The sequence below is a fragment of the Mustela erminea genome, chromosome 1 (genome assembly GCF_009829155.1).
Source record: "Mustela erminea isolate mMusErm1 chromosome 1, mMusErm1.Pri, whole genome shotgun sequence".
Classification (NCBI taxonomy): domain Eukaryota; kingdom Metazoa; phylum Chordata; class Mammalia; order Carnivora; family Mustelidae; genus Mustela; species Mustela erminea.
In genome coordinates, this window is record NC_045614.1 from 99,307,914 (window position 1) to 99,331,314 (window position 23,401).

Here is a 23,401-nt window from a genome sequence, read left to right on the forward strand (position 1 = left end):
TCTTTTTTATTTATTTTTTTAATAATTTTTAAATTTTTTTTATAAACATATAATGTATTATTAGCCCCAGGGGTACAGGTCTGTGAATCACCAGGTTTATACACTTCACAGCACTCACCATAGCACATACCCTCCCCAATGTCCATAACCCCACCCCCCTTTCCCTCCCCCCCTCCCCCTGGCAACACTCAGTTTGTTTTGTGAGTTTCAGAATCTCTTCTGGTTTGTCTCCCTCCCGATCCCATCTTGTTCCATTTATTCTTTTCCTATCCCTCAAACCCCACACGTTGCATCTCTACTTCCTCATATCAGGGAGATCATATGATAGTTGTCTTTCTCCAATTGACTTATTTCGCTAAGCATAATACCCTCTAGTTCCATCCACGTCATCGCAAATGGCAAGATTTCATTTCTTTTGATGGCTGCATAGTATTCCTGTGTGTGTGTGTGTGTGTGTGTGTGTGTGTGTGTGTGTGTGTGTATACCACATCTTCTTTATCCATTCATCTGTTGATGGACATCTAGGTTCTTTCCATAGTTTGGCTATTGTGGACATTGCTGCTATAAACATTCGGGTGCACATGCCCCTTCGGATCACTATGTTTGAGTATACATCTTTTTAAATCTTAAAGGAAAATTGATATAGGTGACCCTGGTCAGGACTATGTTTTTCCAGTCTGTCCTTGAAAATAATTATGTTGGACAGAAAGGAAAGCAGGATTCTAAATTAAATTAAGGCCAGAACAGAAAGGTTGAATCTGATGTAGCCATCTTCACTACCACCGAATTTATAATTCTACTGTTCTTTCCAATTGCAGGTCAGTTTTTGAATGTCACTTAGAAACTCCTGAAAGAAAGAAAAAAAAAAAGAAACTCCTGGTAGATACTTTTTTAACTTATACTGCATTAAAAACTAGATTTTCACATTTCTTTCCTGAATGATCATGGTGGGTATTTTTTTTCTCTTTCCTGATACTTACCACCTAACTCTTACTCGAGTGCGTCTTATCTCCCCTGCCAATCTGAAAATCTGGAGCATGGACTTGTGCCTTATCAGTTCTGACCCCAGCTCTCACCCCACTACTTAGCACAAGCCCTGAATAATGAATGAATGAAGTGTATATTATCTCCATTTTGAATCTCAGTAGATAGGACTTATTGCCAGTAATAGCAACCGTGGTCACTCTGTTACTCAGCACTAGCTATATGCAGGCAAAAGGGCACATTTTAATGGAACCAATGGAGAATTTGAATAAATCTGTCACAGATACTCTTACTGCCTTTATAAAAATCTGACCTAATTCCTTTTAAGTAAAAGAGGTTTCATGAAAGGGAACTTACAACAAAATCTAATTATAGACAAATCTAGACCTTTAGACTGATATTTAAAGCCAGTAACGGCAGATTCGTATTTCTTTTTTACCAGAGTCATTCTTCTTTTTTTTAAGGAGGAAAATATCTAGTCTTTTTCCCATTTCTAGTAAATTTAGTATTCCTGTTGTTACTTTTAAATAACGGAAGAATCTACATGAAGAATGTGAAAATATATGCATTTATTATAATTGTTGACATAATAAAGTAAAAGCTAGTTAATTTTGTTAACCATGTGTTATAAGTGCTGGTATATTAAAACCATCTGTTGCAGTATTTTTTGTGATCTGCTGATCTTGATATTATTGTTGCCATCTCTATGGAAAAAAAAAAAACAGGATCATTCCATTCTATCTAGAGGTGGACTGTTTTTTTTTTTAAGATTTTATTTATTTACTTAACAGAGAGAGATCACAAGTAGGCATAGAGGCAGGCAGAGAGAAGAGAGGAGGAAGCAGGCTCCCTGCTGAGCAGAGAGCCCGATGCGGGACTTGATCCCAGGACCCTGAGATCATGACCTGAGCCGAAGGCAGCGGCTTAACCCACTGAGCCACCCAGGCGCCCCTAGAGGTGGACTGTTTTGATACATGTACTTGCCTATATACATCCCCTTGGAGGATATCAGTAGTATGCTTTTATTTCTTTGAGGAAACTCAGCATTTAAAATTGCATTATGTCTTTATCAATTCAGTTGTCTTCAATATGGCAGATAAATTAATTCATGACTAGATAATGTGAGTTTCAAAATCTTGAAGCTTATTCTATATACAAAATTATGAAAAGACATTTTTCACCTTATCTGAAAAGTAGGTATCTAGTCCTGTTAGCCACAACTCACACAGTCATTTTTCACTGAACAGATAAAAACGCTTTGAAAATGGCATTTTGAAAAATGTTAGCACTTTGGTGTTGAGTTTGCTGAAACAATATAATTTGGGTTTTAGCGGAAGTTGCCTTGGGAGGTTCTTCATCTAACTCAAGTTACTGGAAGACCACAGCAGCAAGGTCAGAAACAGATAGTGAGTGGGGAGTAAGGGGGGCCAGATAAGATAGACGTGAGCCCCATGAGAGTGATAGGTAACTACAAGCTGACGTCAAGAGGCATTTGAGGGAAGAAAACATATTCGGTTGTATTGAGAGGCATGTGACATGTATAAGTAGAGGGTGATCCTCTTAATAGGAATGAGAAAATCCAGAAGGAGATGATGAGCATGATTAAAGATATGCACACTTTTTTTTTTTTTTAAGTGGACTCCATGCCCAGCATGGAGCCCAGTGTGGGGCTTGAACTCACAACCCTGAGATCAAGACCTGAGCTGAGATCGAGTCAGATGCTTAACTGACTGAGCCACCTAGCCACCCCAAAGATGTGCACACTTTTAAGGAAATAAGGGATTTAAGGAAAGAAAGCTAAGTTACTTCATTATTCTTTCCACCTTTATGAATGGACATGACTGTTACTTACATTCGTGACTGTCAGATCAAGAAGTTAAAAATAGAATGTGGATTAAAAGAAGGGAATGGATTTGTGAAAAATCTTAAATGTAAGAATCCTGAAATGTTGATAGGGCCTATTGGGCAAGAGCATATCAAGTTTATCCACAGAGATTTTCAAGAAGAGGAACAAGTCTCTAAGCAGACCCTGTTTCTGGAAGATGGAGGGCTTGACCAGGTGATCAGTCAGTGTTCTATGATATAACCATGTATTGCCTTATACAGAACAATGAGTAATTTTTTGGGAACTTAAAAGTCACTGATAAACCTATACCTGTGATATCTGATAGCACAACCCATCTCAACTCTGGGCCCAACATTTCAAATTTCTGTGAGATACAACCACTTGGCCTTCTAGCCGGAAGAGACTCTGAACCTAACTGTCAGCCTTTATAGGACTAAACTGAGCCAACAAAGCAGCTAAACAAAGGATATCCACAAAATAATAACATACAGAAAGAAAATCAGCACCATTAATGATTATTGCAGCAAAATAACACCCTATCCTCTTTTGGAGCTCATATTTTATGAGTACATGAAATATGCAGTAGCATATTTTAATCAGCAGCAGATCATGAAGGCCACAGCAAATATTTTTAAGGAGAAAATGTGAGGCTGAGAGGAGAAGCACAGCTCAGAAGTATAGAATTGTATCCATATATTCGGCACACCCAGAACCGATGGAAAAAACTGCCGTTAACAAACACTGTGAATGTTTACAGTTTCTCTTTTTACATGTGTCTTTATTTCCTGAAGGAGCATTTTCATTTTCAATATCAAGTTTAATTCAGATTGTAGAAATATTTTTAATAAAGGTCTAATCTAATAATTCCTAGTTATCTTTCCTCACTTTATCATAAAATAAAATTCAGCCAGCATGCATAATAATAAAATTTATCCAATAAAGTATATTAATATTATAAACCAATTCGATTCTAATCCTTTAAACTTTTCATGGTAAACATTTATTGTACTATTTTATAATCCTTATTTCTTACGTGTCATACGTCTTAATAAAACTGTAAATAAATTCTCTGTAAGTCTTAACATACAGAAAGAAACCTAGAGACTACCTAGAGACACCTACCTAGAGACACCTTTAAAATTTTTGTTTTTAATATCCTAGTTAAGGGCACCTGGGTGGCTCACTTGGTTAAATGACTGCGTTCGACTCCGATCATGGTCTCAGGGTCCTGAGATCGAGTCCCACATCTGGCTCTCTGCTCAGTGGGGAGCCTGCTTCCCCCCTCTGCCTCTTCCTCTGCCTGCTGCTCTACCTACTTGTGCTCTCTCTCTCTCTGGCAAATAAATAAAAATAAAATCTTAAAATATCCTAGTTAAGGTCTCTACCTAAATGTATTTGTTATTGATCTTTGAATGAACCTTAGTTATCATCTGATACTTATCTCTTCAGTAAATGAATCTCTTCCATTACAATCCAGATGTATGTCCATCTGACTGCAACTGGAATACTGCCTCAGAGAGGAAGCTATTCCCTGTCCCATTGTTTGTCGGTTCTGGGTCCTGGGAAATTCTTCCTCCTATTGAGATAATGGATTTGGAGCAACACAGCTTACAGGGCAAGTCAGCTCCCTCCCTCTTCCACTGACATCCTCAAAATATTAGTCCTGTCATATCTGTCCTTTGCCTTAATCTCAGCATCCGTCGGTTCTCACAAGCTGTCCTCATCAGACATGGATTCCCAGCACTGGCCAGCACAGTCAGCCTCTTCTATTTTTTTTTTTTTTAAGATTTTATTTCTTTATTGGTCACGGGGGTAGAGAGAGAGAAAGCATGCACACAAGCACAGGGAATGGCAGGCAGGAGAGGGAGAGGGAGAAGCGGGCTCACCGCTGAGCAAGGAGCCAGATGTAGGACTTGATTCCAAGATCCCGGGATCATGACCTGAGCTAAAGGGAGATAGATGCTTAACCAACTGAGCCATCCAGGTGCCCCAAGTCAGCCTCTTCAAACCTACTATAGCTTGTTGGGGTTTTCCTGAAAACCTGTTTCTATTAGAATTTAGCATACTTTTCCTGCTGTACTCAGTACCTGATACTGGAGGCTATTAGTGCTCTTGACTAGACATAGCTTTAAAAAAAAAAAAAAAAAAAAGAATGAAGTCTAATTATCTTCTTAGCACTGTGCAGGTAGATGGCTGCTAAACCATAGATGTGGATCATGTTCTTTTAGATGCACAAGAGCTTTTAGGTATGCAAGAGCATATAAAGTTTATCCACAGAGATAAACTGATGAGGAGTAATATGTCCTATTTATGGTTCCAGCATAGCAGCTTACGTATAGTAGGTGCCTGATAAATGATTTTGAAGAAAAGCTTATGTTTTCCCTATCACGTACCTAAACACTAATTTTTGAACCCACTTTACATTTATCGTGACTAAAGTTCATCATCTTGTTTGTAACTTTTTGGTGCTCTATTTTTTATTTTGTCATCTGTCTTAATGTGCAATGACTTCCAGCTTTTGTGCTCAAGACAGATTTGGGAAGTGTGCCTTTTGTGTCAATACCAATGAATAAAAGAAATATCAAGTCTTGTTTTTTTTTTTTTTTCAATCTGACACAGTGGCTGAAAACCCACTGGATTCTGTAAACTTTAAATATATTGTTTTTATTTTTATTTTATTTTTATTTTTAAGATTTTATTTATTTATTTGACAGAGAGAGATCACAAGTAGGCAGAGAGGCAGGCAGAGAGAGAGAGGAGGAAGCAAGCTCCCTGCTGAGCAGAGAGCCCAATGCGGGGCTCGATCCCATGACCCTGAGATCATGACCTGAGCCGAAGGCAGAAGCTTAACCCACTGAGCCACCCAGGTGCCCCAAATATATTGTTTTTAGCAACGCTAATTTACATTGTTTTTAAATAAGTCATTTTGACTTTCAGAACTTTGGTCACTTCATCTATAAAATGCCTTACCTGCTTCAAAGAGTCAGTAGGATGATCAAATATGAAAATATATTTGAAAGCAGTTTTTTAAGTGTTTTAAAAATTATATAAATCCAAGATTTGAAGTTGTTTTGTTATTAATGATATATTGAGAATCTCATTAAATGCTGAATGAAATAGGTTTTTTTTTTAAAGATCTTATTTATTTATTTATTTGAAAGAGAGAGAGTTCGAACATGAGTGGGGAGAGGGGCAGAGGGAGAAGCAGACTCCCTAGGGAGCAAGGAGACCATCGCAGGGCTTGATGCTAGGACCCAGAGATCATGGCCTGAGTAAGCCAAAGGCAGAGACTTCACCAACTGAGCCACCCAGGTGCCCCGAATGAAATAGTTCTTAATTTGAAATTTCGTCATTTGTTTTGTAACATCTAAGGTTCAAGTGTTTGGGTTAATAAAAATGTATTTTAAACTTAGTTTATTTCCCTAAAGTTTACTAATTTAGTTCATCATTGGGAGCAAGAATGGGATAAGTAGTACTTTCAGGGTTATGACCCAATTCATGTTCTTGAAATATATCCATTGTAACTGCATTTTGTACTACACAAGACTTTATTTTTCACAGTTTGAATTGTGGGCCCATGAAATTTTATTAACTTCTCTGAAAAAAACCCTGCATCAGCATTGTGTTTGTTCTGCTAAATTACCTTGACTTTTTAATTGAAAGGCAGTTTATTATAATTTTAGTATCAGCACTATAGAAAAGCCAAAGAAATATTTAACAATCATGTAGTTTGAACCCTCTCTGATGAGCAGGAAATTATCTTGTCTGCCTGACTTTTAATAGATGACATTCACCCACTGGATCTGCCAAACCAGTGTATAAAGATACTATATCAGCCTCTAAACTGAAAACTCAAATGGAAGTGAAATTCAAATCAGCCTCTGCTTTATGTATGCGTGTCCCAGAGCTCCCAGAGCCTATGAAATCAGTCCTAACACAGCTGCTTTTCCCATTCTGATTATGATCCTAATTTAACCCTTTCCTGTATAAATGATTTTGATTCTTTATGGAATAACAGGTGATTGCAGTACGTTCATCCAGTGTAAAACACCGTCTTGGTCATCATTTCTATATAATACAAAAAACAAACCCCGAGAGTGAGAGAATTGAATGAATTGAATGAAAATACAAGCTTTTTGTTTACTAGCCTGTGAAGTTATTTCATGCATCTCAGCTCAGTTATCTTATGTGTAATACAAAATGAAGTGGGAATATTTGTGTCAAGGTTTCTGCGCAGGGGCTGGATTACGTGGCTCCCAGGGGGTTGGGGGGAAGTCTGTGGGTCAGACCACCCAGTGATAACCATTTTTGAATCTGTGAGCTAAGAAATTTGCATGAGGGGAGTTGGATCAACCGCTGTATCATTAGCTTACAATCAAATTCTCTTTGTTGTTAAATAGGTAAGATGTGCACAAAATAAATAATCCAAATTCAATTAGTAGTGAAAAGGTATACGATAAAAAATGTCTACCCTCCTGTGGCTTCCAGTTTTTCTCTTTAGGTGTAACCCTGAATGTCCGTTTCATGCGTATTTTCCCAGAGAATTCTATAAATTTACAAATGGGTGTCTGTGTGTGTGTGTCCATGTGTCTGTCCTTTATAAAGAAATAACACACTGTCCCACACCTTTCTCACTTACATATCTTAGATGTCATTAATATCACTATAAACAGAGTTACTGCCAATTTGAATGGTTGCAATAATACACCTTTGGGTGTTTGATAAATTTTCAAATGACCAACCCCTTTATTGGTGGACATTTAACTTGTTTTTTATCGTTTCATACTACAAACAATATTGCAGTGAGTGTTCTCTATATTCTTATACCTTAATGGCTATAGGGTAAATACCTGGAAGTGGAATTGCTGGGTCGAAGAGTAAGTGCATTATTTATTTTGATAGGCATTTTCAAATGACCTGTCAGAAGATCAGCTCTTTACAGTTCCATCAACAAGGTTTAATTTACAACAGAAATTGTGTCTTTCCCATGATAAAGATTTCCTCTTCCCTTCCCTGAAATCAGATACCTAGGAGACCAAAATCAGAAGAGTTTTAATGAGCATGCAGTGAAGCCAAGGGAGTGGAGTGGTGTTAGGGGTTTTCAGACAGGGCCGCCTGTCTCACCAGGCTCTACTTTTCTGAGACATCCTGTCTCTCGCGCTTGCTCCCTCGCTCGCTCTCTGTCTCAGTACCATGCTTGATTAAAAAACAGTAAAAGCAAACCTCTCCTTTCAAGTCTTCAGACTGATAGTCCTCTTTCTGTATGTCCTCATCATTATAGTATCATTCTTTCCTTCTTTTACCACATGCAAATATACCATACAGATTATGGTAATTTTTCAGTTATTTTAACTTGCCTGCTTACAAATTACATGTGAGAGTTCATCTCTTTCAGAAAGAAAAATGTCAAAAGGATTCTTTCCAGACATGTTCCCTAAAAACAGCTCATTCATTCTGTTCGTGGGTTGTGAATCCTTAGATGTAGCATGTCCCGGTTCTTAAGAGTTTGATTTTTGCTGTTATTTATTTCAATATTTTCATATTTCAGATTCCTGGACCCATCCGTGTTTGGGTCAGTAGCCACCACTGACTGACTGATAAATTATTATCAAGTGTTTTGTAGGGAGATTATGCTATCAAAGCTGCCAGAGACATTCCATCCCTCCATTTCCTCATGTGCCACTGATGAGTCACGTGTAAAGGGGAGTGTGTTGACTGATTTATGGGATCTATGTCTGGCAAGTACATAGTGAGCATGAGGGTTCTGTTTTTAAGAATCTTGAAAATTACTACATATTGTAAGTGGTACTTACTTTAACTAGCAGATGCTTCCCATTTAATTCTGTGAATAGTTGGGTCACTGCTTTAGCCTGCTGTGTGTTCTCTATTCTCTGTCATCCTTTTTTTCTCTCTCTTCATGTGTACTTTCTAGTCAAAGAAAAAATGTGATCATCACCATTTGTGTTATAGAATTATTAAATATTTTATAATCCTGGAAGAATAGTATATTTGGAAAAAGAAATGGGAGTTGAGGTTACTATACAGAAACTTTTTTACTTAACAGATATTTTTATTTAAAATATTCTTCTGAGAAAAAATAAAAAATAAGTATTTTCCTGGGAATATCCCTCTACTTGCTAGATGAGATGCTGCTCAGTTCCTGAACCGTTAAATTAAGCTGATTGGATTTTCAGAATTTTTAAAAATAAAAAATAAATATTTTCTCAATAACCTTAGATCTTCAGAATTTTTAAAAACAAAAAATAAACATTTTCTCAATAACCTTAGGCTTAGAATAAATTCTACTCTTTATTATATCTGGATATGATATACGTATTAGTCTATAAGGGATGTGTTTTAATTTTCTGTAGGATATCATTTTTTTTCCTCATTGGTTTTTTTTCACCTTAAATTTAAGGTAATGAAGGTTTGTATGCAGGCAGTAGCTGTGACATAGCTATTTGGAGTGGGGTACATTTCCCTAGACATTCTTCTAAGAATAAGAATAATGTCCTTATTCGAGGATTTCACTATAGAATCCAGTTAATGGGCTTTTTATTGCTAACCTGAGATCCTAACCACTATTGATTACATCTCTGGGTGAAATTTTTTTGTGTTCCAAGAAACTTAATATATATATTTTTTAAACCGTTGACATAAAATTCGCTCCAAAATGAAGATTAACTCTATTTTAAGTGCGTCTCCAGGAATTATATACTAGATATTTTTATTTTTTAGTTGAGGGAGATTCCTAACCAGTCCTTTTAAGTATGTAATTTTCCATAACACTTAATGTATCTTACACTTACTCTTAGATTTTAAGTTCTCTTTAAAATTGTAGAATGGGTTTAGATTTCAAATTAAGTTGCTATATTTTATCTAAGCATCTATCAGCCAGGAGTGTGACTAAGGGAGAAGAATCCTTTTAATTATTATTATAGTATAATTTTTTCCATGCTTTGGAATAATCCGTATCAAAAAGACAAAGCAAATAAACTGGTTATCTATCATCCAGCAACAAAACTTTCTCCTATCACTCCACAAAACCTGAGCAAAGAGCTGACAGATAATGATACTTTGTCAAACTTTATCAGCTACCATTGAAAATATGTGAAATTCCAGAGTTACTACTTATGAAAGAGAATACCCAGAAGATCTATCCGCTAGGACTCCCTGCTGCTGCCATGAAACTAAAATGTTTGTGTTTTTATTTTAGTGACATTGTATGCCTCCTGCATTCTCCTGGGAGTGTTCCTGAATAGCAGTATACCTATATTTTTTGAGCTTTTTGTGGAAACTGTCTACCCAGTTCCAGAAGGAATTACTTGTGGAGTTGTCACTTTCCTAAGTAATATGTTCATGGGAGTACTTTTATTTTTTCTCACATTTTATCACACAGGTAAGAAATTTGACTTTTTATCTCCTAGCTAAATGTGTTATGAGAGAGGTTTGTGGTGCTGATGTATAGGGAATTTATATGGAGAATTCTCAGCAAAGCAAATTACTTTGAGCTTTCACGTGCCGGTTTAAAAAAAAAAAAAAATTCCTCAGTTGTTTTTCTTGAAATGCATTCTGAGCCTTGTCTAGTGCACCCTCGCTCCCTAGAGGTTCTGGTTTCATTAACCTGGACTGGGCCCTGCATTTGTATTTTTAAAAGTCCCTCAGGTGATTCTAATATGCAGTTTCCTTCAGAACCACTAGGCTGTTGCTTTTTAAAAGGTGCTTAGAATCTACTCTCTTAACATAAGATATAAATTAATGTCTAGGGTATATTTGTAGTGTAAAGCCTTAAAGATGAGTGAGGTCGCCTAAGGAGTGTGTAGAATGTATAGAACAGCTCTGTCCAATGAAACTTTTTATGATGATGGCAGTGCTCTTTATCTGCACTATCCAATACAGTTCTGCTAGCCACATGAAACTAGTGCAAATAAGGAATTGGATTTTTCAAATTTCATTTTAATTAAGTTTAAATAGCTACATGTGGCTAGTGGCTAGTGAATTAGTAGCATGGGGAGAGTAAGAGAAGGTTGAAGTGAGAACCCAAGAGTACACATGTGAAGAAAAGGGGCAAGAGAGAGGATGGGGTCCCGAACTCAGCTGGAGGACTTAGCCTTGGACAAAAGGAATTAGGAGAGGAAGCAGCGTGCGTGGGCAGAAAAGCAGACACGTTTCCCAGGAAGATCAATGAAGGAGCTCTTTGATGGCACCAACTTCTGCTTACAAACTAATCTGTTAAGAGCTGGTGGGAAGATAGTGGAGAAAGGGCTTACAGAGAGAATGGAGCATTAAAATTATCTTTGAGGAGTGGAAAGATGCTATGGGAACAGCTGGAAAAGTTGCTGGGCAGGTTGAAGGCAGGCCTGTCTCATGCTGGGGTCCCTGGGTTTGTAGTGACTCCGTTTTGCATGGTTGTTTGGTTTTCTCTGATATTCTTTATTCTCCTGCCCAAAATCTGTCTTACTGTTTTGGAAAATTTGAGTATAATTTTCTGGTATTCTTTTTTTGCATATTAAAATAAGTACTTATACTTGGGATTCTTGAATGTAAAGCTTTTATTAATGTCTACTAGGCTTAGATCCTATTTTATTTCCTCATCTTAATTCATTATTACTACCTTTTTTTCCTGTTTGCTGTTCTCTTAACTGCTTATCAAAATACCAGTAAATTCAGATAATTTGTACCTGGAAAAATCTAATTTATAAGATTCAAATGTAAGAAACATTCTAAAATGTGACAATCTAAGTTTATAGGAAACTTTCCGACAGGTTTTATAATAGAAATAATAGCCATGATAACTACCTTGACTGGAAAGTAAATTTTTGAAACTTTCCAAAGCTGATAAAACAGTCTGGCCTAGGTTTTGAACAACTTCGGACATAGCATTTTCACCTAACAGCAAAAAGCATCTGAATGATGTATTAACTTCTTAACAATCTAACAACCGACTAGATTATTTCCATCAATCAGTAATGCAGGTATTGTAGGTTCTAACCTTCCTAAACTTGGTCTGAGTTGAGTTTTTTACATAGGAAGGACAGAGATTAATGAAGTCAGCCCACGGTTACAGTCCTCCTGGAAACATGTGTTCCCATCAGGGAAAATGCCATCAAGAGGTGTTGGAATAAGGTCTTTGTTTCCAATGTGTTTTCTAAAACAGAACAAATAACTCTAAATAGAATAAACAGTTACTACACATGAGCTTTAATCCACTTCCGTATGTCACATTTGAAATTAAGAGGCTCAGTGCCTCTCTATTTTTGCATGGTAAAGTGTGCGGATGGCAGCGTTGCCCCTTCAGGTGGTAGAAACAATTTTCCAGCTCATGGGCACAGCTTTGCTAAGTGATCCCTGCAGCCTGGCTAGAGTGTGTTTTTTTCTGTCTGCTGGAAATAGAGTTTTGTTCTCCCAGTATATAAAAGCAGTAGAGGCCAGATAATGTTATTCCCCAATAAATAAACCTCTTGCATGTGGTCTCTAAAATATATCATATATTTATTAATCCATTTAAGGCAGAGAGTACCCCTCCACTGTCTGAGTGTTGAAGAGCCCAGTGTACTCCTAATCATTTTGCTTGGCCAGTAGAGTGTCTGTGTCCCTCCGCTGGTCCACCCGCAGCTTTCAATCTGTTCAACAGAGATGAGTCTGGGGTGAAGCATCAATCAGTGTTCACCACCTCCCCCCGCCAATTTTGCAGATTCCTAGTGACCAGATACAAGCAGATGTTTTTGTTTCTCTGGCATAGGTAGCAGAACAAACACGTGGCAGTATTTCTGCTAAACCCTATCTCACTGATATAATCAAGGATCTATCTAGCTGGGGGAAAAAAAGCTTCCCTCTTTTTTGTTGGATTCCTATCACGTGTTTGTATATATACATATCTGTGTCCATGTTAAAGGCTTTTGCCTTATCTCCATGATTATTGTGGAAAATGAAGCTTTAATAATTAATTTTAATCCAGCAAGGTGATTTTCAGGGAAAAAAAAAAAATATCCCAGTACATTTTGACATTTTAGAGAGTTAATCAGAAGGTTTGTGTGAAAGAGCCGAGGCCAGGTCGTCCCTGGCACTCACAAAATGTTTGTCTTGTTTCCTTCTAGATAATTTGCTCCTTCTAGTAGGAATTTAAATATATAGGCTTCTACTTTAAGGGGATGCTTTTACCTGTTTATGTGTGAGTGTGTGTAATAAATTGCACACAACTATGCCCACATCTCTCTAAGGCCAAGATTACCAGAACAATGACAACCTTGTTGAGGCTCTTTCATGTAGAAATGATTTACCCTTGCCCCAATGATCCTGCCTCAAAAGTCCTTCAGCAGAAGCCCTCACACCTTGTGACTGAGGTTTGAGGACAGGCGACATCTGAAAATTCTGCAAACTTATTTCCTAAAAATAACTTTTAGCTCCATGACCTAGTACCCTAAACATTTCTTGGGATAAATGGAATTCCCTTCCATTACAGCCAGTATTCAAACACCATAATTTGGTCATGTTAGAACTTGAAAAACTCACCCAGAAGTTAGTTATGTGTCAGGATTCAATTCTGTCAGTTACATGATTAGAAGGTCTGCTTTTTAATCATCATGAAGATCTGTGGTTTCATGGGTCACTTCTCAAAAAAGTACTAATCTTCCGGACTAGCATTTATTTCCCCACAGTGTGCTTCTTAGTGGGTGACTGTCAAGAGATAATTTCTCAGGGCTGTACAGACTAGCCCCCAAATGACCCCATTAGAATGACTTTCCTAGCAAGAAAGCCTCCACTGGTGATTTGCTTGCAGATTACGGCCATTGCCATCATGGATGGTAGACATCACACCGGCTTCGATGCCAGTGCCGCTGGCTTCTTGGACGCAGGATCCCCCAATGTCCTGTTCTCTTTCTGTTTGGAGTACTTGGAACAGTATCAGAAGTTTCTTAGAGTTTTTCTGTCTTGGGTTTTTCAAGGTTACTTTAAAACACACACACACATACACACATACACACACACACAAACTGTTACTTGCTCCCTAATACAAGCTTGTTTGTAAAACTGAGTCGCTTCCAGTAATGTTTGCTTGGAGAATCTCTGAGTTATTCTAGGCAGTACAGTGATACTCTATCCTAATAACTTCACATATAAAATCAGTTTGAAGATGCTGTTATTTTCTTTATATGCTCTGAAGTATATTCTAATGTTCTCTTTTTTGTTTGTAACTTGTTCTGAAGTTTGTATTGTTCGCTATTTTTTGTTCTAGAAGGTTTTGGCTAAATGCACTAAAGGTTTTTTACACCTCAGGCCTTTCACTTTTAAGTAGCTGACCATGAATTTGAGGCTGCATGGTGGCTCAAAAGATTCAGGGGCCTGGCTGAAGAGTGAGGCTTTGTCTGTTGGTTACCAGAACATGTTCCCCAGATGTGGACTAGTAAGGAGTAATTTTGTAAGTAGGGAATAATTAATTACACAATGTTATGGTCAGATCTGTTGGGTAGTTAATGGGAGTGAAGGAAGCAGGGCATTACACCATGAAATCATGAGGTCATGCGGCTCCTTTTGAATGAAAATGGAGACAGTTTTGTTAAATCATCCTAATTCTGGTTAAATCCCCAAAGAAGGTAGAAGGTTGGTTCTGGAGGGTGGTATCTGGGACCAGACAAGTACTTGAAGGTGGTAGAAACTGAAAGCATGGCATCATTAAAGAGAAAGATGAGGTTAAAAAGTGTAAGAGTACTTCTAGAAGAAAAAGGTAAGAGGATGAGTCAAATCCTGATTAGTTCAGTCCCAAAAGACCCAAAGGAGCACCATTTGGTGCAGAGTCTGCATCACCAAGTAAGACACAGTGCTTGTCCAAATTAGCAAAGACTATTCTGGATGCACTATATATAATAAATGCCAAAGAACCAGTAGAAGTAGAGAGAGGGGCAGATTTAAAGTATGGATTTGTAATTTCTCTAGTGAAAGACCAAAAAAAAAAAAAAAAAAAAGGAATATTAGAAAACCATGCTCTCTTTAAAAAGGTATAACGGTTGGGGCACCTGGGTGGCTCAGTCAGTTAAGCATCTGCTTTTGGCTAGGGTCATGATCCTGGGCTCCTGGGATCGAGTCCCATGTTGGACTCCCTGCTAAGTGGGAGTCCTACTTCTCCCTCTTGCCTGACACTCCCTCTGCTTGTGAAATATATTCTAATGTTCTCTTTTTTGTTTGTAACTTGTTCTGAAGTTTGTATTGTTCGCTATTTTTTGTTCTAGAAGGTTTTGGCTAAATGCACTGAAGGTTTTTTACACCTCAGGCCTTTCACTTTTAAGTAGCTGACCATGAATTTGAGGCTGCATGGTGGCTCAAAAGATTCAGGGGCCGCACACTCACTCGCTCTCTCTCTCCCAAATAAAGAAATAAAATCTTAAAAAAAAGAAAAGCGTATAATGGTTAAGAATAAGAAATTTTCATTGAGTCAGAACCCTGTTGGTTCAATTATGTCATAGGACACCAGGCTCATAAAGGACTGCAGGTGACTTTGCTACTGCAAAGTCATATGAAATGTTTAAGCAAGCCATTTCCTGCTTATTAGAGCACCTAAGCTGTGAATGATGTGAATGGTTTGCAGTGGGAAAATGTAGAGATGTGTATCTTTTTGCCCTCTGAAAAGGCCAGTAATTTCAAAGAACAGTTGTAGTTGCTTGAGCCAAGTGAACTTAACTGAAAGGTGGATTTGACTTCTCAGAGTGGGGCACAATAGTAAAAACCAGCCTGTAAACCATAACCCTTTTCATCTGAACCCAGGGAGAAGGAATGACTTTATAACTCTGATGAAATAAAAGGTCTCTTTGGCAATGTTTGGTAAATTTCTGGGTTTCAGGGGAGCAAGGACAAGTTGGGTGTTGCTACATGTATGTTGCTCTAACTCCCCATAAAATACAATCTCTTTGAGATTTAGAAAATGTCCTTCTTGTAGAGCACTTTGTCAAGCCATACTTTTTTTTTAGCTATTGCTTAAAATTTGACCTTAAAGTCAAAATGCTCACTTTAAATACAAATAGTATGCTGTTCTATTTTACTGTCTTTTCTCTGCTTATTTATTTTATTTTATTTTATTGCTTCTTTTTGCCTGGTTAAAATTATTATCTGAAATCCAGAAGCTGTATGGTTAATACAAAAGCTGACAATTCTGGTGTGTCATTTCAGGGAATGTCGGAATGAAGACAAGCTTCTAGGGGCACAGCCTTCCTGGGTGTTTAGATTATAGTCAATCCAAGTAAAGCACAGAAAACAGCTTTGCAGAGAAATACCACTGAAATATATGTCTTTGTTATATGCTATAGAATAGCATGTCTGACTTCTAAAATGTAAAAATTGAGATGTGGGGAGGCTGCTTTTGTAAGCATATTACAGAAAAAAGGTCTTTCAGCACCTTTTCTTACCACTTGGTTTTCTGATTTCCATTTCAGAGCATAAATTGCTCTTTTAACCATATGAATTATGGATTGAACTAAAGCAGCAGTGTAGAAATCTTTAGGATGATTTTTGAAGATTAAGCCAGTATTAGTATTCTATAGGAGTACAAAAAGAAAATATAAACCTATAGCGGTGCCCAAAGGAAAGAAAATGTACAAGGGAGCTTTTCCCCCTCATTTTTTTTCTCCCTCATTTGTTTTTTTGTTTAAGATTTTATTTGTTAATTTGAGAGACAGCACAAGTCGTGGGGCTGGGGTTGCGGTGGGCAGAGGGAGAAGCAGACTCCTTGATGAGCAGGGAGCTCGCCACAGGGCTTGATCCCAGGACCCTGGGATCATGACCCGAGCTAGAGGCAGACGCTTAACTGATTGAGCCACCCAGGCATCCCATTGTTTGTTTAATTGAAATTGCTTAATGGATATTAAACTAGGGAAATTATCCCCTCCCCCCAACAACACAACCCCTTCATGCTAAGATGCTGCTCACTTTGCACCCAGAGCTTCAGGATTGCCTGGCAAGGAGGACTGGTCGAAGGAGGTAGAAGAGATGCACAGCCCCAGGGCCACTGGAGGCAGGTGGCCACAGGAAACTGACGTGTCTTTGTAGCATGAGGCTGGGGCTGGCCTGTGGGCCAGCCCTGAGTTCATGAGCCAGCATTTTTGAAAAAGCATGTCCTTGATACCATTAAACCGAGTAATGACAGAATTGCCTATTTAGATAATTCCTGTAGGTTTTTGGATAATTGGCATCATACGTACATTTATGCTAGTGGGGGAAGAAAAGACAACTAGAAAGAAATAAACCAAAATATTCACAGCAGTTTCTCTGAGGGTAGAATTAGGATTAATTTGTTATATTTCACTTCGGTTTTTTAAATGTATTTTCTAACATGTTTTACAGTGATGACTGCTTGCTGAGAACTAGATATTTCTATCCAAGAAAATCTAAAAGTGTTGTCTCCAAATTCAGGTGCTTTTCTTACTTGTCTTTCTAAACTGTCAGATATTTCTAAACAGAGACAAGAGTGATAGTGATAGAGGGCATTTAAAAATAGCGAACAAACATCTAAAGGTGATTGATTCCCCCCGCCTCCACCTTTGGAGGAATAGATTTTTACAGGTGGTTCTGCTGCTGACATCTGAATGCTTACAGTTGCATGTTTTTGTCTTCCAGAGTTGTCTTGGTTCAACTGGTGCCTTCCCGGGTCGTGTTTGCTCAGTCTCCTCCTCATTCTGTGCTTCAGGGAATCATATGACAGACTCTATCTTGATGTGGTTGTCTCGGTGTAATAGCGCAGACGTGAAGGAGTTGAAAGAGGGACTGGCAGTCGTACTGCACATTTGCTTGGAGTTGCACACCTAACAGGAGGAAAAAAGGAGAAGAGAGAAACTTCACTGAGCGGTGTTGTTAGGTTACAGATGATCGCGTTCATTTCATGACTACTAGGTAATAATAACGCGGGACCGGAGGGATTGCAGGGGATTGAAAGACTATAAAACGGCACACCCGTGCCTGGTTCTGGGACTGGAAGTGTGGGTAGCTTACACATAAAGCACTACCCGAATGATGTCCTCTATGTTTTGTGCCAGTGCTAAACTACTGATTGATTAATTGTAATTATGGAAAGAAATAAAGGGTATCTGTCACATACCTTACCTAAGTCACATATCAGAATAGGAAGAAATGCCACTAACTTCTGAAGAAGTTTAAACCCTCGATCAGATTTTAATTATAAAGTAGCCACGAGGTCTGTTGATGATAAAAATTAGCCACGTGTACACTACGTTTTTTCTAATAAAGCCATTTCTTATATGAGTCCTTATTTTTAACCAGGTCGGAAACCTTGGGCCATCTTTATTACGGTGAGCAAGTGCTTCCCACTGCTTCAGAACACATACTTTGTGTCTCGATCTCAACTTATCCTTGTTTCTGTGAAATGCAATTTCATCTACTAGGCTCTTAAATAATTATATTAAAGGTGACTAAATGTTCAGTATAGTCCCATTAAATACTGTATGAAAACTGTAATTCCATTCTGATTGAGCACTTTGTTAAAAGTGAACTGACAAATCCCATGGAACATTCTGTGTCGTCAGGCTGTAGAGAGAGAGAGATGGTGGCAGGGGGTATAAAGCCCAGCACCCGCTATTATTTACTTGGGCTGCATTTTATTAAATGACCCTTGTTTGAAAATAACCATTTATAACATTGAAACTTCCAAACCTGTTGAGTGATTTCTGGATTACATTCTTGTATTTCAATTCAGGTTGTAAAATACTCCATACTCTATGGAGTCCGCATGTTTGAGAAGGCAATCTTTTGTCAGTGCCTGTTTTCTTTGTGTGGATGATAGCTTTCTTAAAAATGACAGTTACTCATTGGACAGCTCTCAGACATATATTTCACTGTGACATAAGATGTGCTCCGGTGGGATTATGGTATTACCACTGTTGACACTTACATCATTCCCCTTACATAGGAAAACCAAATGTTTTCCCAGAAAGACAAGAACAATACTTTCTTTGCCTTCATTATTCTCAGCTTTCTTCAACCACCTCTCTTTTTTTTTTCTCCCTTGAAATTATATCTTGATTGTCAGCTAAATATATATTTTATTTGTCTTTCTCTGAACAGAGTGCAAGCCGACTCCTTCTCTTAGCCATGGTGGTAGAATGGGGTTAAAGAGGGCTGCTTAGTCCTCCGCTCTGCTCATCTCATCATGTGTGCACACATCCTCACACACGGTCCCAAAGCCCGCCCCCTCTTCCTAAGTCCAGGGTCATGTGGAACTCACCCCGGGCTCAGAGGAGGATCTAAGCCTTCTTCTGAGATCCTAAATCATGCTTCTTGAAAAGTAAGGAATTCAGCCTCTGTCTTCCATCACCTTAAAAATCACCGCCCTTATAACCACCCTGCTGACTTAGAATCAAGAACCGAGGGAACTAAGGAACTTGCTAAGAGAAGAAAAAAAACCATGAAGGCTAGGCTTAGTTCCAGTTACCTCTGTCATTCCTCAGTAAAGGAAAGCAAAATTCTTGAAGGTAATTGAAAGTCAGCCACTGTGGATATGAGCGGTCCCTGAGCGGTGCTCAGGTAACCCCCACCCCTTCCTCTTAGAAGACAGATAGGAGAGGGAGGAGTTAGGAAGTACTCAGTTTTAGTCAGAACAGTGTTTGAGGACACTGTATATGAAATTTTTCTATAATAAGACATGATATAGAACATTCTAATTATAGTTAATTCTACTTTTAATACGAAGTAAAGAAAAACACTTTAAAAATATTACCTAAAGGACGACTTTCATGACATCCCAAGTGGGTAGTGATGAAAATTCCTACATCTTACCAGACGCCAACCATGTTTTTAAAAAGCACACGTGAAATGCTTCCATCTCATTTATTCTATCTGCTTACCCCTCTGGCAGATGCTTGTTCTAATCCCAAACTGAAACTGTTTTAAGTGTTCAAAATTTCATATACCAAACCTGATAGAACCAAAGGGCTTTGGAGGTGGGGAGAGAGGATTGCACATTATTCATTTCCCTGAATATTTCAAGTCATATGCCTTTTTTACTTGTTATTTCTAGCGTGCATCAAAATAGACCAGCTGTTGTCTTTGTACTTTCTAAACAAACACTACAGAGTCCTAATGAAATTTTATAACCAAAGAAGTGTGAACCCTCCACTAAGCCAAGCCCCTCATTTTAGAATTTATAGGAGCAATGCCACAGAGGCTAAGGATCTTGCTGACGGTCACAGTCCTAGTTAGTAACAAAAGTAGAACCAACTGAAACCCACACCTTGTGGCTCCCAAAGCAGGGTTTTTCCCTACCTCACAAAACCGCAGTTTAATTGGGACATTTTGGGGGGGTCATAACTACTCCTCCGTGTTTGTACACGGTGGGGCTTGGAACAAATCATCATTTGGAGTATGGAAAGTACAGGGATCTAACAGAGGTGACTGGTTTTTAAGTAAGATCATTCTGTTTTCTTCATCCTGTTGGTGCTCTAACATCTCGGAGTCTTAGCCTGCAGGGACAGGATATAAAAAGATTCTGATGAATAATTCAATCCTCATAAACCAAGTCAACAGCATTAATTGGTAAGAACATGTATAGTGTAAGTTCCCTGTGGCTTATCAATGAATACTTCACAGTTTATGGGAAGATACATTTTTTAATATGGTTTGTGGTCGAGGTATAGGCACAAGATAATTGCGCACACAAATGCATTTCACTGGAGGATGATGCTAATAAAATAACAAGAGGGAATCAAGTTAAAGTAGGATTTTGTATATTTAAACATATATGGCTTCAGGGCCAAGCTTTATCATAGATCATATATTTATGCTTCATTATTGAGAATGTTTACAGCTTGTTTTTATGAAGGCCTTCTAATGAGGGATTCAAGCTAAGAGATTTTAAATTGAAGAGATTAAATTCCTATCTACTTTAAATTGGGGTTTTTTTCGTATTATTTTTACTAAAATCTAGGCATTCATCTTGCTGTTTGCGTAAGTGGAAGCTACGTTTTAAACTGAAGATCAAATACAAATGCATAGTAAACTTGCTTTAAACTAATGTTAAAAATCACATTAATTCCACACCTGTGCCTAAAATAGTAAATACGGGAATCACGGTGATTATACCATTTTATATAGCAAGTGCAAAAGAAAACTATGAGGAAATTTGATGACACCTATTTTGTGAATCTAGGAATCCCCCTTTAATTTAGAATTGTACAGGAAGGGACAAATTAAAGTTTATTTCCATACTATCAAACAGTTCACTAGTCTGTTAGGAAAATATAAGCAATATTCTGGGGATAGGTAGTGTTAGACCATCCCAGAAGAACAAAAGTTGACGGAAGGATTTTGGGGCACTCTTTTAACAGCGCCCATGGGTACTTTGTACTCGGTGGAGGTAGCTGTGCGCTCAGGAAGGGGACACCTTGACTACCCTGAGCACACGTGTCCTCTCAGGTGTCTGAGACTCTCTAGGTCTCTTCCTTGCCCCGACTTCCTGGCACAGGCTTCACCCTGAAGCCCAGCCTCACGCTTAACTACGACCAAGGCCACATGCCTGGGCTTCCGTCTCCTGAGCGGGACGCTAGCACGGGTCAGTCCAGAGAGCTCTAACAGTTCTTCCCACAGCAAGTTTCATAAGTTAGAATATCCCCTGACGTGGAAATGACAAAGGTCTCTCTAACAGGCTTCTCTAGCTATTCCTTCTTGCTTTTTAGAATATGGACTGATTCGATAGTCTTATGGAGTCTTTCTTTTGTGCCTTGGAAATCTGGAAGGCCTCCGATGATAGCTTTCCATCTCAACCCATGCTCAAAAAGTGAGAGCAAAGGTTGCTCTGCCCTAGCTGTTCTGTTCGTTCAACAAGGGAGAATTACACTTTTTTCTCTTAAATGACTAAAAAATGAAAGCTGAAATTCATTTCAGCAGCTTGATAAGATGTTAGAAACGCATCAAACCATTTGAGCTCTGAAGCACACATCACAGTGCTTTCGGGGCTCCCTCTTGGCTCTTCTCATCTGCAAGGGAGGCTTCCACAGTCTTGACCAGAATGGCAAGCAGGACTTGGGAGACACTTTTCATTTACCTAAATGTTAAAAAGTGAAACTTCTACTTCCTACAACTTAGTTTAGGCTTTTTCTAATTCCAATTGATTTTTTTCCCTTTGAATCAAAGAGGTGATCTAATCCAACTACCTCATTTTACAAATTCACAGAGAATCTTTGAGGTTCAATGCCAAGCAAAGCTTTAGCAAGTAACCTAAGTCCTAGACCAGCATTCTTTCCATAAGTGGTCAATGCAGTAACCAGAAATAAAATTAAGTAATTTTTTTCATTTCTTTTAAGTTTTTGTAAATGAAACAAGGAATGCATGAATGCATAGCCATTTTAAAATACCCAGTACAGAAATAGAGTGGTCTATCTCCATACAAACACGTGCTGACTATCCATGCCCCTTTCCAAAGTATTCCTTACTAATCCTTTCAGAAATTCTTCTATGCATTTTCATACATATTTATAGAAACTTGGGGATTTAAAATTAAGTCATCTAGGTAACTATTTCTTCCACCATGTTGGCATTAGCTTTTTTGAGCAGAAGTAGGAGTTTCTGAGATCCTTGTTTCTCTCCCAGATGTGTCTGTACCAAATGGAGGAGTAGTTAATAGAGACATCTCACAAACATGGTTGCAGACCATCAGACTCTTATCACATCCAGAAGTTTAAAAGTGAATTCTAATATGCAATATTCCTTTTCTCGTATTGGAAATGGACTTTCTCTTTTGATGTCAACTAGGGCCTATGTGCTGTGAGAGAAGAAAGTGAATGACCCACGCCCGAAATCCAAATCGATTTTCTTTCTTTTTTTTTTTTTTTTTAAAGATTTTATTTATTTATTTGACAGAGAGAGATCACAGTAGACAGAGAGGCAGGTAGAGAGAGAGGGAAGCAGGCTCCCCGCTGAGCAGAGAACCCGATGCGGGACTCGATCCCAGGACCCTGAGATCATGACCTGAGCGGAAGGCAGCGGCTTAACCCACTGAGCCACCCAGGTGCCCCCAAATCGATTTTCTTGACAGGGCTTCCTCAGCTTTGTCTCAGCAGAGACACACAACAGTGTAGAAAGCAAAGACTCAAGAAAGTAAACTCTGTGATTCCATTAAAAAAAAAAAAAAAAAACACTAACTAATGAAGATCCCGGTGTTCCTATTTTCCTGGTCGCTTTCCTTAGCTATCCTGACTCACACTACCCATAAAATGGATGCATTGTAGTGTGCAAGAGCGAAGCTTGGTTTGGTCACCTCTTCCTTCTCTGCCCTTCTCTCCACCCGGCTTTCCCCTTTCTGATTGCATCAGATTTTCCGAGTTACCAGCATTAGGGAGGAAAGCAGGCCAGTTCCTTAATGAACTGGACTAGAGACACCCAGGAGCCCCTAGGCCTGGCAGGGGTCCCAGGCCTAGTGTCTTCAGCTATTTGACCTTGAGCAAGTCACTTCATTTCCCACTTAACACATTTCTGAATTAAGGGAGCAAACAAAGATATCCCTAAGATCTCTTCCAGTTAAAAAACTCAGGTCCATTTTTATTTAAGTAGGAAGAAATGATGGAAGCTGTCTCTAAA

General features: G+C 38.4%; 1 protein-coding gene across 2 annotated transcripts in view; it reads left to right on the forward strand.

Moving 5' to 3' along the window:
• SLC49A4 (solute carrier family 49 member 4) overlaps nt 1–22,656 on the forward strand; it is a 72,900-nt gene extending 50,244 nt beyond the window's left edge. The window contains exons 8-9 of one of the 2 annotated variants that reach the window (XM_032335142.1): nt 10,047–10,229; nt 17,435–22,656. In XM_032335142.1, the coding sequence (XP_032191033.1) occupies nt 10,047–10,229; nt 17,435–17,550 (299 nt within the window). In that variant the 3' untranslated portion in view covers nt 17,551–22,656. Of the gene's footprint in view, nt 1–818; nt 858–10,046; nt 10,230–17,434 lie in introns of those variants that run through there. The other variant, XM_032335145.1, reaches the window with a different exon arrangement.
• Nucleotides 22,657–23,401: the final 745 nt, after the last annotated feature.